Source organism: Quercus suber, unplaced genomic scaffold (assembly GCF_002906115.3).
Source record: "Quercus suber isolate HL8 unplaced genomic scaffold, Cork oak 2.0 scaffold_62, whole genome shotgun sequence".
NCBI classification, from domain to species: Eukaryota; Viridiplantae; Streptophyta; class Magnoliopsida; order Fagales; family Fagaceae; genus Quercus; species Quercus suber.
Window position 1 is genome coordinate 897100 of NW_027069527.1, and position 27349 is coordinate 924448.

At 38.8% G+C, this 27349-nt stretch overlaps 4 protein-coding genes across 4 annotated transcripts; 3 read left to right on the plus strand and 1 right to left on the minus strand.

Annotated features, from left to right (window-relative positions):
- Window positions 1-897: 897 nt before the first annotated feature.
- Window positions 898-3586, plus strand: LOC112025630 (zinc finger BED domain-containing protein RICESLEEPER 2). The gene is made up of 2 exons (XM_024058298.2): window positions 898-993; window positions 1579-3586. The coding sequence occupies exon 2, from the start codon at window positions 1581-1583 to the stop codon at window positions 3246-3248; it is 1668 nt and encodes a 555-aa protein (XP_023914066.2). The 5' UTR covers window positions 898-993; window positions 1579-1580; the 3' UTR covers window positions 3249-3586.
- A 2637-nt stretch (window positions 3587-6223) lies between these two features.
- On the plus strand, window positions 6224-26392 carry LOC112022338 (zinc finger BED domain-containing protein RICESLEEPER 1). The gene is made up of 2 exons (XM_065772724.1): window positions 6224-6335; window positions 24372-26392. The coding sequence occupies exon 2, from the start codon at window positions 24374-24376 to the stop codon at window positions 26063-26065; it is 1692 nt and encodes a 563-aa protein (XP_065628796.1). The 5' UTR covers window positions 6224-6335; window positions 24372-24373; the 3' UTR covers window positions 26066-26392.
- On the plus strand, window positions 10953-12104 carry LOC136067192 (uncharacterized). Its single transcript, XM_065772709.1, has one exon. The coding sequence runs from the start codon at window positions 10953-10955 to the stop codon at window positions 12102-12104; it is 1152 nt and encodes a 383-aa protein (XP_065628781.1).
- LOC136061323 (uncharacterized) lies at window positions 17004-18958 on the minus strand. The gene is made up of 4 exons (XM_065772680.1): window positions 18627-18958; window positions 18370-18540; window positions 17807-18291; window positions 17004-17727 (listed from the first exon to the last, which is right to left on the minus strand). Exons 1-4 carry the CDS (start codon window positions 18907-18909, stop codon window positions 17215-17217), a joined length of 1452 nt encoding a protein of 483 aa, XP_065628752.1. The 5' UTR covers window positions 18910-18958; the 3' UTR covers window positions 17004-17214.
- Window positions 26393-27349: the final 957 nt, after the last annotated feature.

Sequence of the window (27349 nt, forward strand, 5' to 3'; positions counted from 1 at the left end):
CTTTAAACCATTAATGCATTGGTTTTTCTGTTCAAAAAGTTTGTGTGTATTAATTAAGAAGCTGAATTATACAGTATTTCGGCTGGAAAATCCAATACAAACCCAATGCAAAAGACTTGGAGAGTATTATCATTTAAATTCTAGTACAATCAATTGCTTTAAAAGTTTAATTGGTTAGGAAAGAGAGAATTTGACCATGTATGTAACTATTATACTAACAATATTATCATCAAATTGAATCATTCTTGTTCGTAACGTTTTGTGTGAAAGTTTGTGGTCCTAGAATTTTTGTTTCTTTAAACCATTAATGCATTGGTTTTTCTGTTCAAAAAGTTTGTGTGTATTAATTAAGAAGCTGAATTATACAGTATTTCGGCTGGAAAATCCAATACAAACCCAATGCAAAAGACTTGGAGAGTATTATCATTTAAATTCTAGTACAATCAATTGCTTTAAAAGTTTAATTGGTTAGGAAAGAGAGAATTTGACCATGTATGTAACTATTATACTAACAATATTATCATCAAATTGAATCATTCTTGCACTATGTTGGATCGTAGTTTGGTTAATCAACATAACTAAGCAAAAATCAAAATACAACCACAATTAATTTACTTCTCACTACTATCATCAAATCGAATATTTATTCTGGGCCATACTGGATCTAAGTTTGATTAATCAACATGAAAAGCCCATTAACAAAACTGTAACTCATTTGTCAATGAAAACTCGCGGCCATCACTAATAAAACCCTCAACCGTCCGATCTAATATTGAGGCCACGTGGAACGCAACAGTGACCCCATGATTTTTTTTTTCCCGCGCAAAACCAAACGACAGCTCGTTTTACAAGGGTCTCTCTCTCTCTCCCTTACTTCTTTCTTATAAATGAATCAAAGAAAACCACAAAACCAAAAAGACAAAGGAGGTTTCTGAACTCTGAAGCAGAGCCTCTTCTCTTAGACGTTTCGCTCTCAAAAGACGACGACACCAGGTATGTCATACGTTAATCTGATAATCAATGTCGTTTCATTATTTTAAAAGAGATTCTGTTTGGTTGCTGAGAAAAAAAGCAAAGAAATCAAATAAGAAAGTATTAATAAAACGTAATGTTTCTTTGTTAGTTAAACATTGCTCAGATGATGAAATGAAATCATATATCTTATGCTATAACGTGCCTAAAGTTTTTCTTTAATATGGTGCATTTGGATGGTGATTAAGTTAAAAAAAAAATGATTTTTTATTTATTTGAAACCTTCATAATTTTGGAGTAATATTTCTTAGTACTGAGGTAGAAGTTTAATTCTTTATTTTCCTCTTATTCAAAGATATTGTAATTAACCAAACAGAGTGTTGAATATTTCAGATCTTAGCAAGGTTAGTGAATATAGAGAGAAAAGTAACACAAAGAAGGTTGCTTGAGTTCAATTTTGATCAGACATATTTAAAAGTTTCAATTTAGTTTCTGAAAATTTGAAAGGCATTAATTTTTTTTCCCCTGTCAATCTGCCATTATTTAAATTTATTTTATTTCTTTATCTACATGAAAAAATTCAAATGGTAGTGGTAATTTTTTCAGAAATGTCTGGGGAACAAGCAAATGAGCTTGCTTTGGATACCGAAGCAAGAGTCCATTCTTTGGACAATGAAAACTTTGGTGACACTGATGAAAATGTGGGTGAGAATTTGGTTTTTGATGAAGCAAAAGCAAGCCAAGCCCTTGCATTATGGATCTGCACCGCAGATGTGCCGCTTCGGATCATTGAAGATCCCTTATTTCTTAGTTTTGTGCATTCAGTGAACCCATTTGCTAAGCCTGGCAATGTCAAATTGGTTAAGGCTGAGTGCTTGAAAATATTCAAGGAAGAGAGAGTGAAAATTAAGCAAGCTCTAGCTGATTTCAGTGGTCAAATCAGCCTCTCGGTTGATGTGTTGAAGTCTTCAGTGTGCAGTGAGTATATGTGCTTAACAGCACATTTTGTTGATGATGGTTGGGAAGTGAAAAAGTGGGTACTTGGTGTTTGCCGTGTTTGGGAAGAGGAAGATGATATTTCCAAGATGATTCTGAAGTGTCTTTCGGACTGGAAAATTGAGAACAAGATATTCGCAATCACTATGAAAAATGATAGTGATTATGTTGATACAGTCAAGATTATTAAAGATCATGTTCAAGAAAAGAAGAAGCTCCAGCTGAAGGGTCAGCTATTTCATGTGTATTGTTGTGCTGACATGTTGTGTGCAATTGTTCTAGATGCATTGGCTGAGATACGAGTTAATGAAGTACTTGATCATGTGGCCTGTGGGAGACCAACCTCACTTTGGCATCTAACATATCAGGCGCTAAAAGATGCTTCAGAGTTATATTCCATGGGGGAGTTTTCTAGAGATGAGTATCATGTGATAGAAATACCGCCTGCTGATGTATGGAGTAAAGCTGAAGCTGTCGTTAAACTTCTAGGAAGCATTTATAATGTGGCGAAAAGTTTGTTTGAGACAAAATATCCAACAGCTAACAACTATCTTCATAATCTTCAAGAGCTTCAAGCAAGTTTGATTCGTGAATCGATGAGTTCAGATAGTTTCATCAAACCTATAGCTGATAAAATGTTACAGAAGTTTGATAAGTACTGGAATGATATGTTTTTGCTATTGGCACTAACTACACTGTTGGATCCGCGTTTTAAGAAGAAATATTTTGAATTTTCTTCTTTAAAATATGAGAACAGCGATAGCAAATCACAGGTCACTGCTGTTTTGGATGCCATTCAGACCCTTTATGATGAATATGCAACCACTATTGATGAAAATGAGAAGTCTATGAGTAAATCTTCAGCTTTGTCTGCAGGTGAAGATGGTGATGGTCCCTGTCCTAAATTCAGACGTGTTGAGGAAGGCTGTGGCAGTTCTAAAGATGGTTTTGATTGGGTGAAAGAATATGAACAATTCACTCAATCTAAAGGTCGGCGCCCAAAGTCAGAACTGGATTTTTATTTGGAAGAACCTGTCATACTATGGATTGAGGATTTTGATATTATTAGTTGGTGGAGAACCTCTAGCTCAAAATATCCAATCCTCTCTAGTGTGGCTCGTGACTTATTGGCAATCCCCATTTCAGTTGCCACATCATATGACGCGTATGATACAACAGCAAGGAAGGTTGATTGGAATATAATCTCAGCAGGGCGTGATCTTATGGGAGCTTTGATGTGTACTCGGAGTTGGAACCAAAGCAACTCAGACAAAGATTAATGGGGTACTAAAAGTATGAATCTTGCAGATCTTTTTGTTCTATGTAACCTGTGAAGGCATGCCAGAAGGCCCAGATTTATATGAAAAGGAAGCAACTGTCTGGATTTAGTGTTTTAGCATTACCAGAGATCTTCAACAGACGCTTTATTTTCTTCGCTTGTTAATTAGGTTGCATAAATCAAATTACCTATGATGTTTGTGACTTTTGATTTGTGACTTTTGATTGCGTTGCCTTTATGCCATATATCTTGCTTTTGAATGTCTTTTAATTATGTACTTTGAAACTTCAAACTTGGTTTATGATAGTAGTCTCTTATAATGGTTGCATAATGACCCTAGTCAAATCCCTTTATGCATATTTGGTGAAGCTAAAATTACTTATGTCAAGCATCATTATGTTTTTTAGTTCATCTGAGACGTGGAGCATGATGTTATGATTTGCACTCACATGCACAATTTGGTGTTAGTCGAGTGAAGCTTGACTAGTTGGTGGCGTAGTGCTTTTGTGGAGATAGCATGTCCAGAATATTTTAATTGCCATCTCTGCATGCAAGTGAAGATTACCCATTTGATGAACGCAGAATGAGCAATCTCTTTAATTAGATTAAGATCCCCGTAGTATCTTTTATAGCATCCAGATAATATGAGTACAGCACAGGTGAAGGTTATGGCTAGCCTTAGAAGACATGGATCTGACTAATAGGCCTCCCCAGCATCAAAGGAAATTGATTGAAGTTTTCCTTTCAGACTGTGTGCGTGCGTGTGCATGCTCATGTGCTTATGGTAATCATGAGGCATTATCCCATTTCTATGGTGTACTTATAGATACAGGGAAGGCACCACTGAGGAGGCCTTGCTGATTTGTATTATAAACTCCCAATATCATGTAAAAACCTTTTTTTTTTTTTTTTTTAAATACTGGGATTCATAGCTCCTGCACTTAACATACTGAAATCTTGTTATAATTAAAACATCACACATCAATATTTATTTACATCTTCTGAATGATGAGATAGTTTAAATCAAATTATATAAGAATCAATATTAGAATTTTAAGAAATATTTTTCCTCCTACATGCATATAGAGTTTATAGTAGTTTTAGGCTTTTAGCATTTTCCTCCTACTCTACATCCCAGCCACTGTTTCAACCCCGTGTGCCGACAAAGCATTCATCAATTGCCAAAGACTAGGATTTGTCAAGCCAACCGTCCAAAAAGGACCTCGTTTCACTCCCACCTACACAAACACAACTCAAAAGAAAGATATAAACTTGAAGCTTGACATTTATATCTTGCCAAAGAATAAAAAAAGAAAAAGAAAAAGAAAAGAAACATAGAGGTCAGTTTAATTGGTTGAGTTCTAAAAGAAAAGAAACAAAAGCAAAGAAGTTTTGTTGCTCCAATTTCAGATTTGAGATCTTCAAGTTCTTTGTTCTTACACACTGAAGGATGAAGACCCATGTAGGGCATGAATCTATATTTCTGTGTAGGCTTTGAAGCTTTTCTGTTGTATATGTAAGTACGTACTAAAGTACAATGCTTTGGCTAACATTGCTGAGATTAAAAACTCATCAAGATGATTCATAAGTACCAAACATGGACTTGGATGATTAATTTGTTGATCTGGGTTGTTCAAATGGTTTATTAAAAGCTAATATTTTTGACAATGCTATGTTTATGTTAATGGACTTGCTTGCTTTTGTGTGTGGAAATAAACAAGGATAATATTAACGTAAGAAAGAGAAGAGGAGGGCCCACGCCATCTCTAGAACCAGAGGAAGACCCAAATAGGAAGAGAAGAGATGTTCATCTCACATACAAAAAGCAGCTCTTTATGGGCAAAACAGTCTCTTGCTACTTAACAAAAATCCTAACATGCAAGGAATTTCAAGATGCTAAAACAAAATGCATAAAGGGGGAAAGTAAATCACGGGGGGTGGGATGGAAGCAAGTGCTAGATCACGTTAGGGTTTTTTTTTGGAGGTAGATAGTAAGGGAGTAGGAGATGAGACTTAAGCCACATACATAACTACCATAAAGAATGTCATTACCACTAGACAATTACTTGAACTCATGGGGTTAAGAGTATATATATACTCTAATCCCAAAAGTTTATGCCATAGGTTCACTATATTATTGAATTAAGAAATTCTCAACTCAACTTATTACATGTGTATAGGCCTAGGTTGGATTGTTGAAGGGTTGTGCATATATATTTCATGCTTTGTAATAATTTAGGTTTTCATCAACTATTTAAATACTTTCTAAAAAATAAATTATTGTCATTCATATAATTTGCCTAAATTATATTTCAAAATTTCAAATTCATGAAAATTAATGATCAAGATACAAAAATGAAAGTAAGATTATAAAATAAATTCATATATATCATGGGTCGAGTTAGGCCAAATTAGTTGAAAAAAAAACTATAAATTTGAATTTGGCCCAACTCAAATCCAATCCAACTAACGAAAAATGAATTCAATCATCAATTTTTTACTTATTACTGATAGCACCAATAAATTTTCGAATTCTTAGTGCATGTAGACTTTTTCTGGATTGAAATAATGGTTGAGATTAATTATTGCAAAAAATAACTTTTAATCTCAACCATTGATTAAAAAAAAAAAAGTAAAGAAAAACTTTGTAAGAAGTAAAAAAGTAAAAGAAAAAAAAATAAAAAAGTGAAAATTTTTTGTGAAGTTAATTACACACGGTTGCACCGGATCCTAATCCATTTTCTCCACCCCCAAAACTGACAATTTTCAGCTGAACAATATCAGCAAGTAAGCTTGTGCGTTGTGCCCATCAGTCTTATCATTAATAAAACCCTCAACCGTCCGATTTAATACTTGAGGCCACGTGGAAAACATTAGTGATCCATGATATGTTTTTCCCGCGCAAAACCAAACGACGGCTCGTTTTTACAAGGAGCTCTCTCTCTCTCTCTCTCTCTCTCTCCCTCCCTCACTTCCTTTGTCACTATAAAGTATAAACGAATCAAAGAACACCACAAAACCCAAAAGAAAAGGTCTGAATTCCGAAGCAGAGCCTCTTAGACATTTCTCTCTCAGACGACGACACAAGGTATGTCATACGTTAATCTGAATATCAATGTCGTTTCATTATTTTGAAATAGATTCTGTTCGGTTGCTGAGTAAAAAAAAAAAGTAAAGAAATCAAATAAGAAAGTAGTAGTAAAAGTAAAACGTAACGTAGTTTATTTGCTTGTTAAGTATCGCTCTGATGAAATTATATCGTATGCTAATGTGCTTAAAGTTTTTGCTTTATATATGGTGTGTTTGGTTTGGAATTGGATGATGATTTAAGGTTATATTTTTTTAAAAGTAAAAATATATATTTCTTAGGACTGAAGTGAAGTATAAAGGAAGGTCTGTCTTTATTTTCCTTTTCTTCAAAGATATTTTAATTAACCAAACAGAGTGTTGAAAGTTTCAGATCTTAGCAACGTTAGTGAAAATAGAGAGAAAAGCATCACAATGATTTACGTGGCGTGGTTCGGCAGCATGCTTACGCTACAACAACAAAAAAATTTAGTATCAGAAAATAAAGGGGTTACAATGACTTTATAATGACTCCGAAGAAACTCTAACCCGCTAGGTTCTAGACTAGAGACTAGGGGTGGCAAAATCAACCCAAACCCATTTGCCCACCCAAACTCACCCACTTAAAATAAATCCAAACCCACCCAATTATTAGTTGGGTTAAATGGGTATTAACCCAATTAAACCCAATTAACACTAATGTTTATTGGGTTTTAATTGGGTACCCAATTACCCAACCCCAAAACTACTAAAATTACCAAAATACTCCCTCAACCTAAAAAATGACCAAAATAACACATAAACCCAAAAAATGACCAAAATACCCTTGAAATTCAAAAAAAGACCAAAATACCCCCGAAACTCAAAAAAAGACCAAAATACCCCCGAAACTTAAAAATGACCAAAATACCCCCGAAACCCAAAAAAAGACCAAAATACCCCCTGAAACCTAAAAATGACCAAAATACTCCTGAAATCCAAAAAATGACCAAAATACCCTCGAAACCTAAAAATGACCAAAATACTCTCAACTTTCCTCCGCTCTTTACAGGGGAAGCATGGCCTTTCCCCCGAGAGCGGCTTCTATCTGTATGGGTTGTTCGGGTACTTCCCTCATGATCCCCCCCTTGTTCGTGGTCTACCAACGGATTACTGTGCTGAGAGCCCCTAGACTCTGCCTGGTGCTGATTAGCATCTGCCTGTTGCGGGCCCGTCAATGGTTGTTGCGGTACTCCCTCTTCCATCGTGAGTATCACACCTGCCCTTCCTTCTCAACAGATCAAGTTCTTCCCACAGACGGCGCCAATTGTAGGGACTCAATTTGGATTTGACCTTGAATATGAATGGGTTTTCAGCCCAACAAGCCCAAACAATAAATTTTTAGAGCATGGGTCCAAGAACTAGTACTGTTTGACAGGAAAGGTTATACTCATCGAGTAATAAGGGATACTTTAGGTTCATTCCTTGAGAAAAACTCTCCTCGGCTCTCTTTCAGTTAGTCTCTCCTTTCATTTTTCTTTTTTCTGCCAAAAAAAGTGCCCTCTTATTTCCTTCGTTCCTATGTTATATACTCCGTTCTCCCCCCGTTTCCATTGTACACATGTAGTTCTTATCGTGGGAACTCCTTTCTGTCCCATCCAGCACCTACCGGAACTTTCAGCTTAGTGGCCATAAAGCTGCTTAGTCACTGTTCAGGTATCACCTCCGCATTAATGCGGCCAGAGGATTAGCTGGAAAGCATTTAATGTGGAGGTGATGGCCTTAGAAGATATTTGCTACCTTCCCCGACGCCCCCTTAGGCTATATCCAATTTCCAGTTCAGATACAACTTTGCGGAGTCTCCTCAATAACATGAAAGTTACATTCACCTCGGACTTTGGTGTCCTCGGACGTGCGTTATGCCGCTGTATACAATATTCACTCGTTTCTCCTATATTATCCATTTAGTAATAATAAAACTTTTTTAGGCTATCCTTGGATAACTAATCGTCCTCGGATTGGACTGTTGGGCCTCGAGCCCACTTCTGAGGATTACTATACCTTTTTAACTAACAGGCCCCACAGTTCTATTAGCCACGTAAGTAACACCACTAACGGCAGTTAGTAAAATGACTAATACAGCTTAATTTTAAAACTTGAGGGACTAATTGTGCTCCCTTGAAATTTGAGAGACCAATTGCGCACACAGGGTAAACTTGAGGGACTAATATTGTAGTTTCGCCTATTTTAAACAATGATCACATCTTCGCAATGCCTTATTTTAGCATGTAAATTCCTAAAATATCCTCTACATATTGACAATATCATCAAATATCTTATTAAACCTCAAATCTCTTATTTAATTATAAAAAATTTTACCAGTTTAATTAATTGAAACCTACTAATCAACCAAACCTACTCACAATATGTTTAGGAACAACCCATTTCTAACACTAATTTGAATATAACCTAACCTAATCCAACCCGTTTACCAAGTCTAACTATTATACCGTGATCTCCCTCTCACATGTCACGCTTCAAGAAATGTCTTCAAGAAAGAAAATTGTTAGACCGCTAAACGAATAGGCCTACTTGTGCGAATAATGGCCCACATGTGGGGGTATGTCTTATTGCACCAACGTGTATGATACTTTCTCCCAAAATTCACAGTACACAAATCAATATTGAAAGTGAGCAAAAAGTTGTTTGTTAGGAACACAAGTCAATGGGGTGCATTTGGCCCCGTAATTGTGTGGGCTAAACGCCTATTTCAAAGAAAAGCATAGAGTGACTTGTGTTTGGCCCTACAATTTCTAACAATTTAAGTTTTTTAAAACGCCAAAAAATTGCATTTTCAAATTGAAGGTACTATGAGACTTTTTTTTTTTTTTTGGTGGTAAATGTCGTATTTTAAGCAACAATCACGTCTTCACAATGCCTTTTTTTAGCATGTAAATTCCTTAAATATTCTTCTACTTATCGAGTCAATATCAACAATATTACTTTGTAAACATTGCACACAAGTATTAGCTTCTTGGCGCGAGCAATAGCAAATGGTTGGTATTAGGATAGGCAACATCATAAAATATTAGCTTTTTTTTTTTGTTTTTGTTTTTGCATGTGAAAAATACACGTACACCCATAACCTATCAACCAAACCTACTTGCAATATGTATAGGGACAACCCATTTTTGACACTAATATAAATGGAACCCAACCCAATCCAACCCGTTTACCAAGTCTCTATATACCTAGATTTCCCTCTCACACGTCAGGCTTCAAGAATGTCTTCATGAAAGAAAATTGTTAGGTTACTGAAGGACTACGGGTACAATGACTTTGAATGAAATGTCTTCATTAAATACTTTAGGAGTAATGCTCATTTTTCTCTCACCATACTCATAGTAAGTCTATTTAATTAAATTTATAAAAAAAATTAATTAATTTCAATGTGATTGTCAAAAAAATGTGTGGTAGTTATGACATCGAATTGTAAATGTCACGTTATATCGGATATATGAAATTTAGCATGTTCTTGTGATTTGAAAATCAATCTAGTTGACTAAATCTTTGTGTGTGTGTGTTTTGTTTTGTTTTGTTTTTTTTTTTTTTTCCTCTTAATATGGCATTGTTTCTTTTCCCCTTGGTATTTGGGTGATGTGTTGTATGACTAGGCAGTAGGCATGCATCATCTGCTCACTTAACACTTAACAATCAGGTTACTCACAAAGATGAACAAGAAAATCCTCTTGCAAAATATACTCAAAAGCATAGGATCAAAATGAAACTTTTAAAATATCATTTTTCTGTAAAGAAAGATGATGGGATAGCAAAAAATGGCGCCTGTGGTTCGTCCAGAAGGGTCGTCCATGACATGCAGTTTGCCAAGCAACTAGGCCATCTCCTATTCGTCCAGACCTCTCTTCCCTGAGAGGTCGACCAATTGGGTAGACCCTGTAATCAAGTCAAAAGGGTCGTCCACGGGTGAATCGCATAGACGACCAAAGAACAGCATTACAAAGGGTCGTCCATAAGCATTGCACATGGACGACCACACGATACTTAGCAAATTCTGAAGCGGTTAATCAACCCGTGTTCATCGCCGTCAATTTCTCCTAAGTATGTAACTTCCAGCAGCGGTTATGATTTCTATAGCCGTTGAAGAAGTTACGTCCGGATTCCACAAATCTGGGGGAAGTTATTGAACCAATAACCGCCCTAAAGTACCCTATATAAGGACCGGTCCGAACTATGTAAAGGGATGATATTCTGAGATTTTTACACATAATACAGTTAGAACTCCATATCAGGGAAGACACTAACTTCACCATCGGAGGATATTTGGCCGGTCCACCCCGGTCATCCTTTGATTTTTTTCTTCTTTTACAAGCCTCTGCAAACACCGTAGCCCACCGAAGCCGAAGTGTTCAACCAAACTGATTTTATGCACCATCAGTTTGGCGCCGTCTGTGGGGAGCGTGAATTGTTTTGCAATTTGACTTTCTGAGAAAAAGGTTGAATGGTTCGGACTAGGTCGAGGGCTACAAGCCCAGGCCATCAGGGAAGCAGAGATGCTTCAAGTAACCCCCATCGCGATCGCCAATCAGCGCCTGTCATGCAGTCGCCTTCCATCCAACACATGCAATCTATGGCGGCCGCGATGGCGGAGTTAACTCGCCAAAATCAAGAATTAACTAGGGAAGTGGAGAGGCAGCGCCGTGAAGGACAGGCTGAAAGACAGTCCCAAAGTCAAGAAGTTAGAGGAGGAAATGCTGAGCCTGAGGCTCAGTCAAGAGGCACCACTTCACGAAGGGTGCCACATTTGGAGAAGGAAATGGATCAAATGAGGAAGGTTATGGACGAGATGAGGGAGAACATGAGAAGAGCAAATCCCGTTGAGGATTTGGTTCACCGGACAGATTCCCCTTTCATGGCTTCCATCAATGGGCATCCCTTGCCACCGAAGTTCAAAATGCCTTCCCTGGATTCATATGATGGAGCACGTGACCCTTTTGACCATATTGCTACTTTCAAGACCACAATGCATCTCCAAGGGGTTCCAGACGAGATTATGTGTAGAGCCTTCCCTACCACCCTTAAGGGACCAGCGCGAGTATGGTTCAGCAAAATACCCCCGAATTCTGTAAGTTCTTTCGAGGAGTTAAGCAAATTATTTGTCAATAATTTCATTGGGGGACAGAGACACAAACGTTCCTCGTCCAGTTTGCTGACCATAGAGCAAGGAGAGAATGAAAGCCTGCGTTCCTTCATCACACGCTTCAACAGGGAAGCTCTGACGGTAGACGAGGTGGACGATAAGCTACTTTTGGCAGCCTTCTACAATGGGGTTAACTCAGACTTATTCATTCACAAGTTGTATGAAAAAGAGCCCCAATCCATGGCCGAACTCGTCCATTCAGCCCAAAATTTCATGAATGCAGAAGACGCCATCATAGATAAGAAGAGGAAGAGAGTTGAGAGAACGGAGGTCAACCCCCCGCGTCATCCTGACCAAGGGCCTCGCCCAAAGAAGGGACGAACGGAAGATAAGAAGGATCGAGACAGGGATAACAGAAAGGTAGGCCCATCAGCAAGGAATCAGAATTACACACCCTTGAATGCCCCACTTGATCAAGTGCTTATGCAAATCAAGGATGATCCTTCCTTGAAGTGGCCGGAGAAGATGAAGGGAGATCCTAACAAGCGCAATAAGAATAAATATTGTCGCTTCCACAGGGATCATGGGCATGACACGGACGAGTGTTATGACTTGAAGCAGCAGATAGAGAACTCATCAGACAAGGAAAGTTGAGGCATTTCGTTGGAAGAGATCATAAAGATGAAAAATTGAAAGCGAAGATGGAAGAGTCATCGCGGCCCCCACTAGGAGAAATAAGGGTTATCATTGGAGGGACTCCTGAAGGACAATCCTCTAGATTAAAGAAGACGTATCTTAAAGTGGTGCAGAATGTCCAACTCTCTCGACGATCTCCCAGGACGGGGGGGACGGACGAGCCAACCATTTCTTTCACAGATGAAGAGGCTGAAAGAATTCATCATCCACATGACGATGCAATTGTCATTACCCTACTGATAGCAGACTACAGAACTAGGAGGGTGTTGGTGGATAATGGAAGTTCAGCGGATATATTATATTATCCTGCCTTCCAGCAGATGAAGCTTGGACGAGATAAGCTTCGTCCAGCATGCTCACCACTGATAGGATTGAGGAATGAAAGTGCAGCCCGTGGGTACCATTACCTTGCCTGTAGTAGTAGGGTCATACCCACAGCAGATAACTAAGGAAGTAAATTTCCTTGTGGTGGATTGTTCGTCCTCATATAATGCCATCATTGGAAGACCAACTTTGAACAGTTGGAAGGCAGTAACTTCCATCTACCATCTATCAGTTAAATTCCCGACGGAATGCGGAATTGGACAAGCCAAGGAGATCAATTGGCAGCCAGGGAGTGTTACCTAGCCATGTTGGCTATGGACGAGCAGATGCATACTATGAGTATAGAAGAAAGGAAGATTGTTGCAGAACTGACTGAAGTATTGGAAGATGTTTTATTACAAGAAAATGATCCTGAGAAATTCACTAGAATGGAACAAGTATGAAGGAGAAGGCGAAAGAAGACCTCGTCCAGTTTCTAAGAAAGAATGCCGATGTTTTTGCATGGAGCCATGACGACATGCCTGGTATTGACCCAGGTGTAATCACTCATCGACTGAACGTGTCCCTCTCTTCTAAGTCTATTCGTCAAAAGAAGAGGGTGTTCGCCCCTGAACGAGAGAAGGCTATCAAGGAAGAGGTTCAAAAACTGACCACAGCACAGTTCATCCGGGAAGTCTATTATCCGGATTGGTTAGCAAATGTAGTGATGGTGAAAAAAGCAAATGGCAAGTGGAGGATGTGTGTTGACTTCACTGACTTAAATAAGGCTTGTCCTAAGGATAGTTATCCCTTGCCTCGTATTGATCAACTGGTTGATTCTACTGCTGGCCATCAATTGTTGAGCTTCATGGTCGCCTTCTCAGGATATAATCAGATAAAGATGGACGAGGCAGATCAGGAAAAGACATCTTTTATTACTAGTCAAGGTTTATTTTGCTACAATGTGATGCCCTTCGGTCTGAAGAACGCAGGGGCAACTTATCAAAGACTGGTGAATCACATGTTTCGTCCACAGATAGGATGAAATGTAGAGGTGTAGTGGATGATATGCTTGTGAAGAGTTTAGACGAAGGAAGCCACTTGGACGATCTTCAAGAAACCTTTGAAACACTTAGGCAGTACAAGATGAAGCTGAACCCAAGTAAATGTGCCTTCGGAGTATCTTCAGGGAAGTTTTTAGGATTCATGGTTTCAGAAAGAGGAATTGAAGCAAATCCAGACAAGATCCAAGCCATATTGAACATGGAGCCACCGAAGAACATCAAGGAAGTCCAATCTCTAATAGGACGAGTTGCAGCACTAAACAGGTTTGTCTCAAGAGCCACTGATAAGTGTTTACCCTTTTTTAAGATTCTCAGGAAGGCATTTGAGTGGACGGACGAATGTCAAAAGGCCTTCCAGGACCTAAAGCACTATCTTGCCACGGCCCCGTTGCTAAGTCCGTCCGTACCAGGAGAAGAACTATATTTATACTTAGCAGTGTCCCTACACGCCATAAGTTCAGCGTTGGTTAGGGAGGAAGAAAAGGTACAGAAGCATGTGTATTACACTAGCCGGGCACTAAGAGGGGCAGAAGGAAGGTACCCATTAGTAGAGAAGTTAGCCTTCGCATTAATAACAGCTTCTAGGAAGTTAAGACACTACTTCCAAGGTCATGTCATCATTGTCATGACGGATCATCCACTCAAGAAGGCAATGAGTAAACTTGAAGCTGCAGGACGACTAATTCAATGGGCAATTGAGCTCGGTGAGTTTGATATTCGGTACCAACCGAGGAATGCGATAAAAGCTCAAGCCCTAGCAGATTTCATCGCAGAATTTACTCCGAGTTATGATGACAAAGAAGACAATAAAAGATGGGTCGTCCATGTAGATGGATCATCTACACTGTATGCAGGAGGTATAGGAGTGGTTTTACAATCACCAGAAGGAGATAAATTGAATCACAAGGTTCGCTTGCAATATCAAACAACTAACAATGAAGCAGAGTATGAAGCCCTTCTCAAAGGGTTGGAGTTAGCCAAATCTGTGGGGGCAGACTCCGTACTCGTCCTGGGAGATTCACAGTTGGTTATAAGCCAAGTAAATGGAACATGTGAAGCCAAGGAAGATAGAATGAAGAGGTATCTGAAGAAGGTGTTACGCCTTATGAAGAAATTCAGAGAAGCTGATTTCGTGCAAATCCCGAGGGAAGAGAACATGGAAGCAGACACTCTAGCGAAGGAAGCCTCCGCCAATGAAGCAATGGACAGGTTAGATGAAATACAGTACCTGCCGAGCATAGACCTTCCAGAAATGTTGCAAATAGAAAGTGAAGAGAATTGGATGACCCCGATAGTCTCGTACCTGAAGGACGGAAGGCTTCCAGAAGGGAAGGACGAGGCCAGGAAGCTAAGAGTTAAATCAGCCCGATATATCCTTATAGACGAGATTTTATACAAAAGAGGTTTTTCACAACCATACCTTAGGTGCCTAGCTCCAGACGAAGCAAACTACGTATTGAGGGAAGTTCATGAAGGAGCATGTGGCAATCACTCAGGAGCCAGATCACTCGTCCACAAGGCCATCCGTGCAGGGTACTACTGGCCAACCATCCAAGCTGATGCTAAGGCATATGTAAAGGTATGCGATCAATGTCAACGTTTCAGTAATATTCCTAGACAGCCTTCAGAATACCTCACCCCAATGATGGCCCCTTGGCCTTTTGCACAGTGGGGTTTGGATATTTTAGGCCCCTTCCCGACTGGAACCAGACAGATGAAGTTTTTAGTAGTGGGGATAGACTACTTCACTAAATGGGTGGAAGCTGAACCCTTAGTGAAAATTACACAGCAGAATGTCAAAAATTTCGTCTGGAAGGACATTGTATGCAGATTTGGAGTACCAAGAGTGCTAGTATCCGACAATGGACGACAGTTTGACAACACCCCCTTTAGAGAATTTTGTGAACAGCTTGGAATCAAGAATCACTATTCCTCACCCTCCCACCCGCAGGCCAACGGACAAGCAGAAGTAGCAAACCGATCCTTGTTGAAAATCATCAAGACTCGGCTTGAAGGGGCAAAGGGGGTATGGCCGGATGAATTACCAGGTGTTTTGTGGGCTTACAGGACGACGGCAAGGACTCCCACAGGAGAGACTCCTTTCAAATTGGCTTACGGGAGCGAAGCGATCATACCTGCAGAAGTGCATATGGCCAGCCATAGGGTGATGAAGTATCAGGATGAGGAAAACAACGAACAGCTTCGCCTTAACCTCGATCTCATAGACGAGGTAAGAATGGACGCGGAGCAAAGAACAACAAGGTACAAGAATCTCATGGCGAAGCGGCATGATGCTATGGTGAAACCCAGGCGCTTCAGTGTTGGGGATCTCGTCCTTAAAAGGGTTTCTTTGGCCACCAAAAACCCGGCCCATGGGAAGCTGGGACCAAACTGGGAAGGACCTTACAGAGTTATCAACTCCAAGAGACAAGGATCCTACTATTTAGAAGCCCTGGATGGACGAAGGCTAGAGCACCCGTGGAATGTTGAACACCTAAGGAGGTACTATCAATGAAGGGTGATCATGGACGAGTCTTAGCATGGACGAGACCTTTTGAAGCTTAAAGTAATGCTTAATATTATTTTCCAGTGTTTGCTTATTACAGTTGTGTTTTTAAGTGTATAAGTATTTTATGCTGCTCATGGACGAAGTTATGTTGTATTATGTGTTTTAAATTCCCTAAAAGCACAAGCTCTTAAGCATGTGCCATGGTTGTGGACGAATGATTACATAGTATGGATTGCTGAATATACATATGGTGTGTTTTAAATATGCATGAGTGTATGGAAATCCTTTGTTTTCTATGATTCAAAATGATCCACGGAAGGCGAAAGGCCAAAGACGAGAAAAATCATTGGACGCAAGGATTTATCGTCTAAAAGCTTTCCTTTAGAGAAGGATAAAGCAAGAAAAATAAACAAGGTATGTCCGTCCAAGAGCAAGACGAGGCAAACCTGAAGAATAATCGTCTACACTATGGACAAACCATGCGCATGTGAAAACACCATGGGCCCATAGACGAGTCTTGCCGACTTAATCCCGTCCAGGGAGGAGTTGAAAGTTTCTTAGGACGAATGAATGATCGTCCTAAATCCGAGTAACAATTAAGTCTAACAAAAAGACATCACCCATGGACGAACATGTTTAAGGCGAGATAGAAATTGAGATATCATCGTCCAAACCATGGACGAATATTAAGTGTGAAGAAACAGTCCATGGACGAGCCCAAAGGGCTAAATAATCCATCGCATGGACGAGAATTTGCTGAGAATACTATCGTCAAAAACAAATAAGTAATCGCCTCTAGTTTTGATTGAACTAGCCAAAAGACGATACTCATAGACGAATTAGAGATGTATTTTAAGGGTTCATTTTTACTCCAGCTTTGTGATGAAGGAACTTCGTCCATAAGCCCAAGCCAAAGTAACAGTATGGACGATACTAATAAGGTATGTTCATAAATCCTTAAAACATATTCAAAACGATAGAAACAATAAACCATTCATTCATTTATTCATGAAATCTAAGGGTAGACCACCACAGTCCAAAAACCCTTGAAAGTAATGAGTAATTGTTCATAAAACCTCGTCCGTAAACTTGGACGATGAAATTGTACTTGAATAGATTTTAAAAAAAAAAAAAAAAAAAGAAAAGCCCAAAACATTAGGGCACCTTAGAAAAACATAAAACTTTGAATATTCTACTGATCGTCCTGGTTCACTTCGTTGGTGGCGTCGTCCTCCACATTCACATCCTCAGAACCCGTCATGAGCAAGGAGCTTTCTGTAGCTTGAGGAATCTTGAAGGTGTCAAAGTTCAAGTCAGGGAAGGCGTCCTTAGCATCAGCACGGAAGTCCTCATATCCAGCAGCATAGTGGCTGTCTAGACGATTCTTATACTCGCTAGACTTCTTGAAAGCTGATATGGCTTCCTCACGTGCTTTTTCTAAGGACGAAGAGAACTCTGAAGCTTGACCTTCCAGGTATGCAATACGAGAATCTTTTTCTATTGCATCCACCTTAAGTTCTTCGACCTCGTCCTTCAGTCTCGTCTCAACCCCCAGTAGACGGTTGATTTCCTCAGTTAGCCTAATCACCTCTCCCTTCTTCAACAAAACTTCATTGGTAGCCTCTTTAACCTTCTCTCTTGCCGTCCTGGTCTCCTCAGCGAGCTCCTTGGCTTGGCACGTCGCTGTGTAAAACTTTGACATAGCCTGTCCATGGACGAAGAAGAGTTAGAAAAAAAAAAAAGAGAAGAAAAGAAGTACATAAGGACGAATTGAAAATTTGTACCTTGAAAAGGTCATGGATGCCAGAACGTTCAAAGTCCTTCACAGACATGTTGTAACATTCGTTGACTTCATTGTCTGTGACGAGCCCTTTGAACGTCCTCCATGCATAACTTTCGTCCAGCACCAAGTTGGAGGGACGATTTGGTTCCTCTGGCAGATGAGGCTTACGCGAAGTCTTGGATGGAGGGGGAGGAGGATCACTTGAAACAGGATGAACTATCTGGACGGGCTCCACACTGACAGGAGGCTCGTCCAGATTCACCGTCGGAGGAGTGAATTTGGGGACCTTGGGAAGAGAAGTCTGAGTTGTTTTTGGTTTTTTAGAACCTCGACGACTGGGGAGGTTCTCTAGGTCCACAGCACTCGAAATTTTGGACTTTCTCTTCCCAGCCTGGACGGCACTCTTCTGGACGACAGGAGGCGCGTGGGCACCCTCGTCCCCACTGGTTACAGTTTTATCCTTGTTCTCTCTCATTGTCATTATTCCTATGACGAGGAAAATCAGTTAAAAAAAGAAGAGAAAAAAAAAAAAAAGAAATAAGTACTGGAACAGACGATACTTACTTCGTCGAGTGGTCTCCTCGTGACTTAAATTTTCAGGGGTAGGTTCTGGGCCAAGCCCCCACGTAGCTAAACTACTGAAAGTGACTAAGTCGTGAAAAGTCCTTCTAGGGAAGGCACGTACTTGGTCAATGCGGTCTAAATAAAACTTGTCCAAACGTGGACGAGTAACAGCTGCACCAATAAAAGAAAAGGTGGTTAGACGATTGATAGTTGGGAAAAAGTGTAAGAAAGAGAAGCAACATGGAAAGAAAACATACCCTCAGGACGAAGACGACCTATGGGGCTGGTAAAAGGAGGGAAGGGGGCATTACTAACTTCTGTTGGGTCCCCAGCCCAGTTTCCAGAAATGACAAAAAATTCTTGTTTCCAGAGCCTATCAGACGAGCTACGGCCCTTTATTAAACTATACTGAGAGCCTCTGGACGAGAACTGGTAAAAACCAGCTGATTGTTTTATTTCGGAGGGCTTATAACAGTAAAGGAACTCGTCCACTGTTATAGGACGATCCCCTTCCAGTGCCTCACGCCATAACACTTGCATGGCAACTATCGTCCTCCAACCGTTGGGATTAAGCTGGTTAGGACCAATACCTAGCCTATGAAGGAGACCTCTACAAAATGAATTTAGGGAAAACCTAAGACCAGCTAAAAGATAAGACGAGTATACCCCTAGACCAGAAGAAGGTGAACAACACCACTCTCCTTCCCTGGGTAGACGAGGTCCAAATTCGATAGGACTTTGGTATCTATCTACTAATGTTTTTAACTTAGGAGCGTCTAAGAGGGACACTACCTCAGATGCACAGCTATATATAATATTTTCCTCTTCCTCCTCCTCGTCCTGAGAAGGGCTGGGTGGCGCTCTGGACGAGCTAGCCCCAGTTCCAGAGGCCATCCTGCGTTGCATTTCTTGAAATTCTTCTAGGGAAACGCCAGGGACCCCGGACGAATACTGCTCGTCCGAGGAACTACTACTAAAGCTAGTGCTACCCTCACCACTCTTGTAACTTCCAGACGAGACGTCCTGATATTCGTGTATCTCTCTCTCCATGCTACTAGACGAAGACATAACTAAAATAAAGATCAAAACGAAAACCTAAAGGAAGAGGAAGTACCTGAAAACTAAGACGAATGCTAGACGAGAGTCTCGGACGAGATAGCAGAAGGAAGTTTTTGAGATAGGTGAGGGGGCAAGAAAGAGAATATACCTATTTATAGGGCCCAGGAGTAGGGTCAGCGAAGCGACACTATCCACTAAGAAAACGACACGTGGCAATCGCGTGGAAAAGTGTAATCGATTTAATTCCTCTACGAGTTAAACCATGACACGTGGCTGTATAAAAGGGATAAAATCCCAATAATATCCCTGGACGACACCCTGGACAAGGGGGCAACTGATGGGATAGCAAAAAATGGCGCCTGTGGTTCGTCCAGAAAGGTCGTCCATGACATGCAGTTTGCCAAGCAACTAGGCCATCTCCTATTCGTCCAGACCTCTCTTCCCTGAGAGGTCGACCAATTGGGTAGACCCCGTAATCAAGTCAAAAGGGTCGTCCACGGATGAATCGCATGGACGACCAAAGAACAGCATTACAAAGGGTCGTCCATAAGCATTGCACATGGACGACCACACGATACTTAGCAAATTCTGAAGCGGTTAATCAACCCGTGTTCATCGCCGTCAATTTCTCCCAAGTATGTAACTTCCAGCAGCGGTTATGATTTCTATAGCCGTTGAAGAAGTTACGTCCGGATTCCACAAATCTGGGGGAAGTTATTGAACTAATAACCGCCCTAAAGTACCCTATATAAGGACCGGTCCGAACTATGTAAAGGGATGATATTCTGAGATTTTTACACATAATACAGTTAGAACTCCATATCAGGGAAGACACTAACTTCACCATCGGAGGATATTTGGCCGGTCCACCCCGGTCATCCTTTGATTTTTTTTCTTCTTTTACAGGCCTCTGCAAACACCGTAGCCCACCGAAGCCGAAGTGTTCAACCAAACTGATTTTATGCACCATCAAAAGATATGTTACTGTGCATTTGTGGGGAAAAAAAATTCTCTTAATTTTTTAATTTATTTATTTATGTACAAATTTTCAAATAAAGAAGTGCTACATCCACAACATTTTTCAAGATACTTTCACAACAAATCATATGAGGTAAGTTATTATTGATTCTAATTTGAATCCACAACTTAAATAACTTTTTTGTTCACTCATAACAACTAATAATAACCTGTCATTTAGGATTTTTTTTTCCTTAAAAAAATAAAAATAAAAATAAAAAAAACTCAACTTTTCCGATACAACTATGAAAAGTGAAAACTACACTCATTGCGTCTGCCAACAGCTTATTACGGCCTTATCATTATACTGATCTGGATCAGTGAGCCCATAGGGACTTAATGGTTTGCCAATGAACTATTTAATTGTTCAACGGCCCATGCAATAAAATCCAAATGTGAGCTCCATGAAATCAATTTGCAAGTTGCAACCTTGAATGACACATTTTTTTTTAAAAGTTGCAACCATGAGACATGCATCAACCAACCAAGCTAGCAACAGGTAAAATTTTCATATGTTCGTTGTTAAAATCATTTTTTTTTTTTAAGGTGGATTTTGGGGCTCATACTTAGAAGGCTTTCCACACTTTTTAAATTTTTTTCGATATCCAATTGAAATTAATGAAACTTTAAAGGAACAAAATAGAAGTTTACCAAAACCAAAAGGTTTGGACATTATTGACCAGGATGAGTCCTATTGTCTCAGACAGTGGCTCTTCATATTTAGTTGCAGAAGTTGAAGCTGTTGTAGTGGTGAAAGCTTTGGAATTTTCTTTGGAAATAGGTACTATAGAGATTCTGAGGGAGACTCAAAGCCTTTTTTTTTTTTTTTTTTTAATGTAATGTTTCATTGTTCACAATCTTGTTTTGACTCTCAACTCCAAGCACTTAAAACATTTTAAAAGTAAATTAAAATGATGTGCTCTCTCATGACTTAACCAAAATGTCAAATAAATTCACATTTTTACACTATCCTTAGGATTTTTTTTTTTCTTTTCCCGGGGGGGGGGGGGAATGGGGGGCGGCTTTTCTTAGGAGATTAAGCCATGATAGCTCATTTTTCCTTTTACACTTTGCTTTTAATTTTGGTAGGTAAAAAATGTAATATTTTTTTACTATTAGCACATTTGTTAAGCTTGATATAGGGGTTTATACATCTATCAATTTATAAAATACTTCATTGCATGTTGAACATGTTAATAATTTTTTTACAAAATTATATAACATAACATAATATATAGCATGTAAAATAAATTTGAGATTCAGACCTCTCCTTCTCATTTGTAGTCCCAGCTCAACATTAAATTTCAAACTTCTAACCACACCCCCTAGACCCAATGACCCGGTAAAGTTATATAAGGGCCCCCACAACAATTTCAACTTAAATGCGTAAATGTCGGGCTGAAAGCTACTCTCTGGGCCTGGGACCTAAAGTCAAGATTTTGATGTTTGCTTGGTATGACTTTTATCCACCTTGTTGGAAAAATTATATTATGTTTCGGGTGTATATGTCATTTCTCTCATAGCAGCTGGGTCTCACACAATTGTGGAACTCATTAATTTATAAAATACTTCTTTGCATGTTGAACATGTTAATAATTTTTTTACAAAATTATATAACATAACATAATATATAGCATGTAAAATAAATTTGAGATTCAGACCTCTCCTTCTCATTTGTAGTCCCAGCTCAACGTTAAATTTCAAACTTCTAACCACACCCCCTAGACCCAATGACCCGGTAAAGTTATACAAGGGCCCCCACAACAATTTCAACTTAAATGCGTAAATGTCGGGCTGAAAGCTACTCTCTGGGCTTGGGACCTAAAGTCAAGAATTGATGTTTGCTTGGTATGACTTTTATTCACCTTGTTGGAAAAATTATATTATGTTTCGGGTGTATATGTCATTTTTCTCATAGCAGCTGGGTCTCATATAATTGTGAAACTTAGCTGCTGTGAAAGAGTGACATATACACCCGAAACATGATATACTATCTCTGTTGGACTCAGACTTGGCATTCTAGAACAAAAAATAAATAAATACAAAAGAAGAAAGCAAAACATTGTCCTATACTCTTCAAAAAGTATCACGCTAAACCCCCAGCATTTGGGATTTATCCTCAACATTGTGATGTGGGAATCTTTGAATTTATGCCCAGGAATCTCCTGCCTTGGAACTTGGAAGTCGTATTTAAAATTGGCCGATATACATAGTCCTCCGCCAAGAAATACTAACACAAATAGATAGTTCTGCCAAAATAAATAAATAAATAAAATAACACAAATAGAAAATTATTTTTTAAGAATTATATTTGTAGGGACCCAATTTGAATTGAGTGTTGGGTTTCAGCCCAATAAGCCCAAACAATAAATTTATAGAGAGTGGGTTGACAGGCTTAGGTGCTGGCCGTCGATCACCATGCACAAACTTTTTCTTATAAAAAAAGCTAAGTGTTTCCTTACAAATAGGGGAATGCTCCTCGGCCTGTGGCCGAGGAGGCCTCAAGGTTCTCCCTCCTTTTTCCCCCTTTTCTTGGCTTTACTAGCTCTTCTTTTATAGTTTTCATCTTCCTATTGTATTTTGGTCATTTTTTGGGTTCTAGGGGTATTTTGGTCATTTTTTAGGTTCTCGGGGGTATTTTGGTCATTTTTTGGGTTTTGGGGTATTTTGGTCATTTTTTTGGGTTTCATGGGTATTTTGGTCATTTTTTAGGTTTTGAAGGATATTTTGGTAATTTTAAGGTTTTTGGGATATTTTGGTAATTTTTTAGGTTCTAGGGGGTATTTTGGTAATTTTTGGCTTTCAAGGGTATTTTGGTCATTTTTTGGGTTTTTGGGGTATTTTAGAGGTATTTTGGTCATTTTTTTTGGGTTTTGGGGGTATTTTGGTAATTTTCAGGTTTTGGGGGTATTTTGGTCATTTTTGAAGATTTTAGAGTACTTTGGTCATTTTCACTTTAGTGGCATTTTGGTAATTTTGATAATTGGGTAATTGGGTGGGTTGGGGTTTACCCATAATAATTGGGTTGGGTTGGATTTGAGTTATAAGGAATTAGTTAAATGGGTTTTAAATGGGTAAATGAGTTTTATATACCCAACCCAATTATGCCCATCCCAAACCCACCCAAACCCGCCCATTTGCCACCCCTACTAGAGACCGACCAATCACCAATGTTACATTCCCGATCAAAATATGAGTCAATATCTCTAACACAGAGAACAACTGAAATAGTCTCAGTTTGGTGATAGATAATGACAGAAAAAACATCAAAGCCTCATTTTCTATCCCTTAGTTCATAAGAAATGTCACATTCTTCTTTTAGAAAAGGGAAAAGCCCACTAATTGGGAAATGTTATTTATTTATTTTTTTCTCTCTCATGAGCAAAGACAACAGGATTTTTTTAAAGAACATTTGTGTTTACTTTTCAGGACATGTTAAGTGTATGTTTGGTATAACTTATTTGAGTCTGGTTAAGCCATCCATTTTCGAAAACATTTTTTTGAAAATTGAAAAAATTGTTTTTCCAAAAATGAAAATTATTGTGTGTCTTTAGGACACACATTAACAAAATCCAACTTATTTTGACGAGCTGAAAATAAATTGAGATTTGAATGAAGGTTAGATTTTAAAAAGCTGTACTTCAGATAATAAACGGGCTTAATTTCATTTTTAAGCCATATTAATAGACAATAAGAAGTGTATGTTACTAGAGTATCATAATTACAGCCTTGGCTAAAAATACATATTTTGTCCCTAAAATTTGTTCGAGTTCAGTTTATGTCACTCAAATTTAAATGGTTGTAATTTAGTTTCTGAAAATTTGAAAGGGATTGATCTTATTTTTCTTTCCATCTGCCATTATTTTAATTTATTTGAGCTCTTTATCTACATGATAAAATTCAATTGGTAGCGATATATTTTTCAGAAATGTCTGGGGAGCATGCAAAAAAGAACGCTTTGGATGCTGAAGTGAGAGCCCATTCTTTGGACAATGAAAGTTTTGGTGGTACGAATGAAAATGTGGGTGAGAATCTGGTTTTTGATGAGACAAAAAGAGCCCGAGCTTTTGCGTTATGGGTCTGTGCTGAAGATGTGCCACTTCGGGCCATTGAAGTTCCCAGCTTTCTTGATCTTGTTCATACACTGAACCCACTTGCCAATCCTCTCAATGTCAAAATGGTTAAAGCTGAGTGCTTGAAAATCTTCAAGGAAGAGAAAGTGAAAATTAAACAAGTTTTAGCTGATTTCAATGGTCAAATCAGCCTCTCAGTTGATGTGTTGAATACTCCAGTGTGTGATGAGTATATGTGCTTAACAGCACATTTTGTTGAGGATGGTTGGGAAGTGAAAAAGTGGGTTCTTAGTTTTTTCCGTGTTTGGGGGGAGGAAGATTATGCTTCCAAGGTGCTTTTGAAGTGTCTTTCGGACTGGAAAATTGAGAATAAGATATTCACGATCACTATGAAAAATGGTAATGATTATGATGCTACAGTCAAGATACTCAAAGATCGTGTTCAAAAAAAGAAAAAGCTCCGGCTCAATGGTCGGCTATTTCATGTGTATTGTTGTGCTGGCATGTTACGTGTGATTGTTCGGGATGCATTGGCTGAGATAGCAGACATCATTGATGAAGTGCTTCATTTTGCGGTTTGTGCAAAACCAAGCCCATTTTGGCATCTAACATATGTGGGGCTAAAAGAGGCTTCAGAGTTATATTCCATGGGAGAGTTTTTTGGAGATGAGTATCATGGGATACAACTACCACTTGCTGATGTATGGCATAAAGCTGAGGCTTTTGTTAAACTTCTAGGAAGCATTTATAATGTGGCAAAAAAATTGTTTGAAGCAAAATATCCTACGGCTAACAATTATCTTCATAATCTTCAAGAGCTTCGAGCAAGTTTAATTCATGAATCGATGAGCACAGATAGGTTCATCAAACCTATAGCTGAGAAAATGTTTCAGAAGTTTGATAAGTACTGGAATAATATGTTTTTGCTATTGGCACTTACTACGCTGTTGGATCCTCGTTTTAAGAAGAAATATTTTGAATTTTCTTCTTTAAAATATGAGGACAGTGATGGCAAATTTCAGGTCGCTGCTGTTTTGGATGCCTTGCAGACCCTTTACGATGAATATGCAAACACTATTGATGAAAATGAGAAGCCTATGAGTAAATCTTCAGCTTCTTTTGAGTGTGAAGGTAGTGATGGTCCTTGTCCTAAAATCAGACGTGTTGAGGAAGGCTGTGGGAGTTCTAAAGATGGTTTTGATTGGGCGCAGGAATACAAACAATTCATTCAACCTAAAGGTCAGCACCCAAAGTCAGAACTGGATTTTTATTTGGAAGAACCTGTCCTACCATGGATTGAGGATTTTGACATTATTAGTTGGTGGAGAGCCTCGAGCTCAAAATATCCAATCCTCTCTAGGGTGGCTCGTGACCTATTGGCAATCCCCATTTCAATTGTCACTTCGTATGATGCGTATCATACAACAGCAAGGCAGATTGATTGGACTCTTATGTCCTCAGGACGTGATATTATGGGAGCTTTGATGTGTACTCGGAGTTGGAATCAAAGCAACTCATATGAAGATGAAGATGAAGATGAAGATTAAAAAGGTATGAAAAGCATAAATCTTTCAGTTCTTTTTGTTCTATTTAACCTGAGAAGGCAATGCCACAGAACTATTGGAAAAGGCAGCAACTGTCTAGATTTTGCATTTTAGCATTACCAGAGATCTTGAACAGATGCTTTATTTTCTTCACTTGTTGGCTAGGTTGCATGAATCAAATCAGCTATGATGTCTGTGACTTTTGATTGCTTTGCCATTATACCATATTGCTTTTGAATGTCTTCTGGATAGTTATTTTGAAACATGGTTTATGATTGTGGTCTATTATAATGGTTGTGTAATGACCCTAGTCAAATCCCTTTATGTATATTTGGTAAAGCTAAAATTACATTATGTCAAGCATCATTTTGTATTCCAAGGTCATGCATATATTTTGAGATTCTGAGCATGTTATTATGATTTGCACCCACATGCACGATTTAGTGCAAGTCAAGTCATGCTTGACGCGTAGTGCTTTTGTGGAGTTGAGCATGTCAAAGAAATGTACAGTGCCATCTCTGCACACAAGTGAGGGCCTCCCATTTAATAAACGCCCAATGAGTAATCTCTCTTGTGAATCTTATTAGATTAGAATCCCCTTAGTCTCTTTATAGTATTCAGATACACTTATACATGAGTACAGCACAGGTGAAGGTTATGACTAGTCTCATTAGATGTGGATCAGACTACTAGATCTCTCCAGCATCAAGGGAAATCGATTCAAGTTTTTCTTTCAGACTAGATGGTTATGATTTGCTGCTATTGCACTTTATTTACATTTAGCATCGTGAATCATGATCCATTATCCCATTTCTATGGTCTACACAGGGACGGCACCATTGAGGTGGCCTGGCTGATTTTGCCCTTTGTATTATAAACTCCCAATAATATTATGTAAAAACAATCTTGTTATACTAGAGTTCATAGCTCCTCCACTTAATATACTGAAATCTTCAATTTATATGGTTCTTTACTGATAAGTTATGCCTATACTTGTAAGTAATTCCAGTCTATTTAATTTTAGGCAATCATTAAGTACCACCAAGGCTATGATCATGCTTACCTAGTAAACAAAGTGCTGGTCATGGGCACTGTGTTTATTGCCATTACCTTAAGTACAAGAGGGCTCAAATGTGAATATAATATCTTCTCTCACATAGAAGCGAGTCCCATGCTTGTAGGATTCATGTGAATATGAGATAGATATTGTATGTCATTGAAAACTAAATAATAAAATTTTGAAAACAATTTGATACATGGGACTAATTCGATGAGGTAACAGATTTT

Coding starts and splice junctions, on each gene's coding strand:
- LOC136061323 (XM_065772680.1), bottom strand. CDS start 18,909: ATGCAAGTGTTATGGCGTGAGGCACTGGAAGGGGATCGTCCTATAACA. Junction 18,541..18,626: donor AGGTCGTCTTCGTCCTGAGG/GTATGTTTTCTT, acceptor TTATTGGTGCAG/CTGTTACTCGTCCACGTTTG. Junction 17,728..17,806: donor GCATCCATGACCTTTTCAAG/GTACAAATTTTC, acceptor GTCCATGGACAG/GCTATGTCAAAGTTTTACAC.
- LOC112022338 (XM_065772724.1), top strand. CDS start 24,374: ATGTCTGGGGAGCATGCAAAAAAGAACGCTTTGGATGCTGAAGTGAGA.
- LOC112025630 (XM_024058298.2), top strand. CDS start 1,581: ATGTCTGGGGAACAAGCAAATGAGCTTGCTTTGGATACCGAAGCAAGA.
- LOC136067192 (XM_065772709.1), top strand. CDS start 10,953: ATGGCGGAGTTAACTCGCCAAAATCAAGAATTAACTAGGGAAGTGGAG.